At 48.8% G+C, this 7,524-nt stretch overlaps 1 protein-coding gene across 2 annotated transcripts in view; it reads right to left on the minus strand.

Moving 5' to 3' along the window:
• The window catches only part of Kcnk5 (potassium two pore domain channel subfamily K member 5), a 42,886-nt gene extending 40,419 nt beyond the window's left edge, over positions 1-2,467 (minus strand). Inside the window, exon 1 of one of the 2 annotated variants that reach the window (XM_021182373.1) lies at positions 1,925-2,467. In XM_021182373.1, the coding sequence (XP_021038032.1) occupies positions 1,925-2,110 (186 nt within the window). In that variant the 5' untranslated portion in view covers positions 2,111-2,467. Of the gene's footprint in view, positions 1-973; positions 1,886-1,924 lie in introns of those variants that run through there. The other variant, XM_029469016.1, reaches the window with a different exon arrangement.
• Positions 2,468-7,524: the final 5,057 nt, after the last annotated feature.

The following is a 7,524-nucleotide window of genomic DNA, read 5'->3' on the forward strand; positions in this document are numbered from 1 at the left end:
TTGTTCATTCAAGCAAGCATCTAGAATCCTCTCCATATCACACTGACCTGATGTTGCTCAAATTCTTTTTTCTAAAAGTTACCTGTCCACTTTGAGGGTGGAGGTACTGCTGACAGACAAGACCTTAAAATAAAGGGCATTTTGTTTTTTCAAACACCCTACAGAAACCACTTGACCTGTAAAGCCGCCCCACCAGATGCACCAGGCTGCATAGTCCCTAAACACTGCCCCCACCCCTTCTCCTTGGGTTTTGAAGTTTAATTTCACACATTTAGCCTTGAATTCTTTCCTTCCTTCCCCTGCCACGGAGGAGCAGCAGCAGGGAGGGGAGACTTCGAGGGCAGCTGGAGACTCATCATCCTCTCCTTCCCCTCCCCTAAACAAAGCCCCCAGAGCAAACCACACACACACACACACACACACACACACACACACAACTCTCCTCCAGAGATCCTGTCAGGGCTATCACAAACTGAGCGCCTTCTTCCTCCTCAGCACACCCAGATGCAGCAGACACCCAGCAGCGGGTGTGTGGATCTTTCCAGAACCCCCGGAAGAACAGCTGTCTTTTGAAACTCCCCTCCAGCATCACTCTCACAGTAACCTTGCACGCCCAACCCCTAAACGTAGGGGACAGGTCTACTCAGATGCAACAACGCACCTCGTGGTGTAAACTTGCTGAGGGCAACTCTCTGAAGAGCCCATGATCTCTCAGGCACCTAAAATGTCTCTGTGAATGTCCATCTGAAACTAGGAGGTAGTACCAGTAAGATGTGTTTAGGTTTTCTCAGTTGTCAATGGTACAATAGTTCAGGGCAGGACAAGGATGTAGACAGGTTTGTTCCCATTTGACAAAACAGGTAAATGAGGCTGGAAAGTGAGAGGCATGAGACAAGTGGAAAGAAGTGGGGGCTGATGTCGATCAGATCTATAATGATTTGAACAGTCTACCCCTGCTCCAGTTTAATCCTACCGTTATTGTTAGAAGGCCAGGAACAGGATGGATGGATGCTTGGGGCTGAGCCCTCGAGAAACAGAGAAGAGCCTCTGACCCTAAGTTGGCTCCAGGTTCCAGTTGAGATGGTCAGCCAAGTTTACCATGGTGAGGTCAATGGTCTACTGGGTGTGTGCATTTTCAGATAAGTGACTCCACAAGCTAACATCAGGGAAACATCCCCTCACCCACACTATCCTCGCTCCCTAAAAGGGCACTACCTGAATTTGGGTGTTCATTTGTGCAACCTGCTGTTTTGACAAAGCTTAATTCCGAGTCCTTGAGGGATGTCTCTGCTTGCTACGACATCATGGAAGCCTGGGACCGTCCCGAGCATTCCAGCCACAGACCTTCCTCCGAGGCACTTAGGATATGTCCGAGCTCCCTGCCCCACTCAAAGTGCAGCAACTGGCGGGTGTGTTTTTGCTCACACCAGGTCTGGGGGCCCTCTGTTGTATTCAAGTTAAGAAAGGTCGAGCGGGCGCGGCAACGGCCCTGGAGCGGGAGGTGGTGACGCGAGGGGTGGCACCCGGCTCTGCTCCCGGACTCCGGGAGCGTCTCCAAGGAAAGATAAACTCCTTTATCCGCCCCACAGCCTCCCTCCAAAGAGGGAGGCACCCGCACACCCACACTTAAGCCACCGCGGGGCCCAGTTCATCCTGGAGTCAACCCCAAGTTCTCTCGGAACTTACTAGGTACTGACCAAGTCTGCGCGCGTGAGGGAATCTCCCTGTCCCTAGACGAAAGACACAGATCTTTGCGACCTGACACCTGATGAGGCATTTTCTCCCGCCACCCCAGACATGTGGTTGGAACTGGGGGGGAGGGGGTCGTCTTAAACTGTAGGAGGGAGTATCCCCTTCAATAAATACCGCTATAGCCCCAACAGCTCCAGATACATGGGGAGGATTCTGGCGACCGACGGCTCACCTGTAGGATCTTGTCCAGTCCCTCCTGACTCAGGCACGGAAACTCCTTGAGTAGATGCAGTTTCTGTGTATAGTAGTTTTTCTTGGCCTCCTTCCAGTGTGGCTCCTCCAGCACTTCGAAGATCGCCGCCCCGATGGCCAGGTAGAATATGATGGCCGAGGTGAGTAAAGGACCCCGGTCCACCATGACTCTGGAATGGTCACCTCCTGGAGAAAGAGTCTCCTAATTCCAGCAGCTCCGGGTTCACTGGTCCTGCAGCCCTGGACACAGCTGTTTGAATTTGGAGCTCCGCATGCGCAGTGCCCGGTACCCCCGCGCGCCGCTCCCGGGACAGTTGCTTGGCCAAGTTGGCTCCCTGAACGCGGGGAACTGCGTGGATCACGTTCTCACAGGCCAGGGTGAGCGCACATCAAAAGGGGGTTGGGACCACCCCAATCTCTCGATCCTGAAGGGTAGGGTGAAACTCAGGACCCACACCGGCAGACACGTGTGCCGCCTCTGCGCGCGCGACAGTACGCCCAGCGCGCCTCCGCAGGGCTCTTTAAGCAGCGCTCAGCCCGCCTGCTCGCGCCAGACCCTAAAAGGGGTGGAGTCCATTCGGAACCCGCCCCTGGCCCCGCCCAGCGCGCCTGAAGTCATTACACCAAACACCGGGTTCTCCAAGCTCCAGGCCAAGGCTTCATGGCCCCACCAGACTTCCAGGAGCCACACAGTCGCGGGATTTGCGGTCTGCGGGACTCTAGTTGCGTATTAGAAATCGATATAATTAGCTAAAACGGCCATGCACCTTACTGCTGAGGTCAGAAATACATTGCCAGTGTTACTATCACATCCAGATGCTTCCCCAACTATTCCTGGCGCTCACACATTTACTTATCTGACCCGAGTAAGGAGATTCGATCTGAATTAGGATTACTGGGAATTAATCCCAACCATAAATGGGTGAAGAATCCATCCCAGGTCATCTGTGTTCTCGACTCTTCTGAGAGAGGCGACAGACAGCCACACCCACATTACAAGGACCTCTTCCTTACTCCCAAGCCTGCTTAAAATTACAACACCACTTCCCCGTTACCCACCCCAGCTGGAATATCTACTGGAGAGACTAGAAATGCTTTCTGCTCGGTGATGCATTTATCCACAGGCCTGTTAATAGCGATAAACACTCAGGCCAGGTGTGGTGGTAGTGTGCATATTTAGTCCCAACTAGAGAGGTGTATCAACTTTGTCTACATAGGGAGTTCTAGGCCAGCCAGGCTACACAGTAAAACCGTCTCTCAAAAATAAACAAATACCTGATAATAAACAGAAGATGTGAATACATCTGTCAAAACTTGTCTGAGTTACTCCTCACTCTGCTTGCTTTTCTGAGCATTTATAAACCCTGGGCAGACGACATGTTTTTGTATCGTAATCAGGGGTTTGTCGTTAGATCTGCTTCCCAGGAAAGAAACAGAAGCTAGGCAGAGCCATTTGGGCAGCCTCCACTGTCTCAAGTCAGGGGTGCTGACTTGTGTGCCAGAGCCACAGCCTGCCCCTGACCTCTGTGGCAGCAGATGCAACAGAGGCCAGAGGCCCTGGCACTACCCCCTCCCCAGGGCCTTTTCCTTCTGTGGGTGATTAATCGTCAGAGGCCAAGAGTTGCAAGAAGGTTGTCTGTGGCTCTTGAAATCTTGCTGCATCTGCAGAGCTAAGGATGGTCCACACTGCTGATCAGTCAGTCATTTAGATAGGGTCTCCCTGTGTAGCTCTGGTTATCCTGGAACTCACTATGTAAACCAAACTGACTTTGAACTCACAAAGATCCATTCCCTACACTACCCAAGTGCTGGAATTAAAGACATGGCCACCACCTCTGGCCTTCAATTGTTTGTAGCTCTTGTTTGAAGATTGTGAACATGCCCTGAGGGAGAAGTCTGAGCAGGAAACCGAGAAAACTCAGGTTTCTAGGGCAGGAGAGATGGCTTGTCAGTTAAGAAACTGACAGCTATTACAGAGGACAGAGTCTCATTTTCCCTGTAACTCCAGTTCCAGAGTATCCAATGCCCTCTTCTGAACTCTGTGGGCACACGCGCACACACACACACAGAGTATATATATATATATATATATATATATATATATATATATATATATATATATATATATGGAAGAAAATTCAGGCTTTCTAACTTTGCGTCCCAGAAACCACAGCCTGCTTCCTTCCTCAGGGTACTTCCAGACAAGGCTTGCCCTGGGCCAGGCCACAGGATGATGCTTTACCAGCGGCCCCACTACTCAGCAGTTGGCCTCATTGCCTGCCCTAAACAGATTTCTTTTCTCTACCTTTCTCTAACACCTTCTCTCTCCAATATTCCTGATGTAGTCTGAACCCCAATCTCACGGCCTTCAACTGGCTGTGGAGGCCACCAGACTTCTGTCCCAAGCATGCCCAGACCTTTTGATGACTGGAGCTCACCCACCTTGTTATAAGGTCGGGGGCTGCATGGGGTGTGAACACTTCAATCAACATGTGGAAAGCACCGGTTAGGCAATCGATCACCTGATTCTCCTGAAAATTCTCTGCCATTTCACTTCCTTGGCAGCTGAACTCTTCCTGGGAAGGAAAGGGGCCTCTCTCCTCTTATTTCCACTTCACTGCCTCACAAAACACCAAAACACACTGAAGCATACACTAAGATGAATTGATCTTTATTCAAAGTGCTCTCTCTCTCTCTCTCTCTCTCTCTCTCTCTCTCTCTCTCTCTCTCTCTCGGTATATACATGCATGGAGGTCAGAGGTCAGCCTCAAGTGCCATTCCTTAGGTATTCTCCACTTATTTTGTTTATTTTTATTTATGTATCAGCGTGGGCCTTTGTGAGTTTATGTGCAGCATGTGCATGCAGGAGCCCATGGAAGCCAGAAAGGGCACTGGATCCCCTGGAACAGGCAGTTGTAACCTCCGTGTAGATGCTAGGAATGAACTCAGTTCCTCCAACAGAACAGCCAGCACTCTCAACCTCTGAGCCGTCTGTCTAGGCCTCAGCTTCACTCTTTGAGACAGGCTCCCGCTGCCCTGAAGCTGGAGGACTAGGTTAGGCTGGCTGGACAGCAGGCCCCAGAGCTCATCCTCTCCACACTCCTCAGCACTGGAATTCAACATCTAACTACCTCCTGCTCCTCATCTAGCCATGGGACCTGGGCACTGAGCTCTGTGCCTTATGTGTGTGCACACGCATTTCTCCCATTCAAATCTATTTCTCCGGCTCCATTATTCAAAATGTTTTTATTTTTAGTTTCTCTCTCCTTCCCTTCTGTCTCTCTGTCTCCTGTTACTTTTTCCTTTCTGGCTTTATCTGTACTGTGTCCAGGATGCTGTCTGTCCATCTTCATCTGTAGCATCAACCCTGACCTTTCTGTATCTCCCCAGACTCTTTTTCTTAGCTCTCTCTTCTCCTGCCTCTCCTCTCTTGTTTGTCTCCTTCCATCTGGACTGTATTCCTTCTCTATTTCCCTTCTCCCTAGTCTCATATTTGGATCACTCTTCCCCCGGGAGATCAGGAGCATCCACAGCTTCATGAACACTGCTTACATGAACTATTTCTATCCTCGAAACGGTAGGGCACCCAATAGGGGCTTTTGTCAATATCAACATGCCTAAATAAAATGAGCCTCAAGAACAAGTAAAGGGGGGCTGGTGAGATGGCTCAGCAGGTAAGAGCACTGACTGCTCTTCCGAAAGTCCTGAGTTCAAATTCCAGCAACCACATGGTGGCTCACAACCACCCGTAATGAAATCTGACGCCCTCTTCTGGTGTGTCTGAAGACAGCAACAATGTACTTAATCTATAATAATAAATTAATCTTAAAAAAAAAAAGAACAGGTAAAGGAAAAGTCTGTATTTGAGGGTAGAATGATTACGTATTTTAAATTTTTGTTTAAGTTGTGTTAATTTTATTTGTTGATGTGTGTGTGTGTGTGCACGCTCAGGTGTGCAAGTGCTTGTGTGTACATATGCATGTTTTATGTATGTGCATGCAGACATGCTTGCTACAGAGTTCAAGACCACCAGAAAAAGTCTCTAGACTCCACTTAGATTATGATTTGCCAATTTTATTAAAACTGCCCGCAGGGCCACAGTCTCTAAGCCAAATCCGAGATGTGCCAGGAGAAGGGAGGAGGGATGTGTTTTTTAAAGGCAAGAACTCAATGAAGACATTGAGTATCTGCAAGGGCAGGTTACAGAAGCCAAAATCAGGAGTCAGTCACACCATAACAAGAAGATGGTCACAGGATGTACACTTCTGGGAAAGCATCAAGGAATCAGAGCTGTAGGGAACTTGAGTCAGAGATAAATGGCTTCAGGTACCAAGATGGATGGATGGCTAACATAAACTGGACATTCCTTAGCCATCACATGCTAGTTCTCTCACGAGTGAGTGCTCTCTTTCTGTCATCTAGATTCCAAAGACTGAGCTCAGGTCTTCAGGCTTCATAGCAAGCACTTTCATCCGCTGAGCCAGCTTGCTGGCCCTTATTATACTGAGGGTCATTTCGGAGTACTGTCCCCTAACAGGCAGTTTTGGGGTTGTAAGAATAAAGTTGAGTTGGCAGCAGTTCTACCACACGATGTGCCTGAGTCCCTCTTACAGAACTTGGCAGAGTGAACAGCGAGCTATACAGCCCAAGGTCATGGCCGGCTCTGGCCACCAAAGAGTCCACACCCAGTTTTGTTTCTTCCTCATTGCAAATAGGAACTGGATTATCCTCTTGGTAAAACAAACACTAGATAATCCTTTCATTAGCGTCCTTCCGATGCCCCTTCACTTACACAACCCGTTGGGGCGAACCCACTATGGCCTGAAGACAGCTGAAAGCACAAGTACAGCCTCTAGCCTGTGGATGAAGGATTGCAGTCCTGGGCAGTGGGGTGCACCTGTAGCTTCCCGTGGGGACTCCCGTGTCTACCTAGCTGCAAGTCAGTACTGGGGAAGGGACTGTGGATCTAAAATGGAAATGTAGATTTTACTAAACACATGCCACTTCCTCACCGTAGTCAAGAGAAAGAACCAACAAGTATGATCATTATTTATGTTTAAGAATATTGCTGCTGGGCTGGAGAGATGGCTCAGCGATTAAGAGCACTGACTGGGGCTGGGGAGATGGCTCAGCAGGTAAGAGCACTGACTGCTCTTCCTAAGGTCCTGAGTTCAAATCCCCGCAACCACATGGTGGCTCACGACCACCAGTAATGAGATCTGACACCCTCTTCTGGTGCGCCTGAAGTCAGCTACAGTGTACTTATGTACAATAATAAATAAATAAATAGTACTGACTGCTCTTTCAGAGGACCTGAGTTCAAATCCCAGCAATCACATGGTGGCTCACAACCATCTGTAATGGGATCCGATGCCCTCTTCTAATGTGTCTGAAAAACAGCGGCAGTGTACTCACATACATAAAATAAATTAATATATCTTAAAAAAAAGATATTGCTGCCAGTTCTATTAATTTCCCTCTGAAGATCAAGTGAAGCCAAAAGAGATATAGGAAGAGGTCATGAAAAACATAAAATGGTTTGGTAACACAATCACTTTTTTTTCTTTTTTTTTTTTTTTT

Source organism: Mus caroli, chromosome 14, assembly GCF_900094665.2.
Source record: "Mus caroli chromosome 14, CAROLI_EIJ_v1.1, whole genome shotgun sequence".
Lineage (NCBI taxonomy): Eukaryota > Metazoa > Chordata > Mammalia > Rodentia > Muridae > Mus > Mus caroli.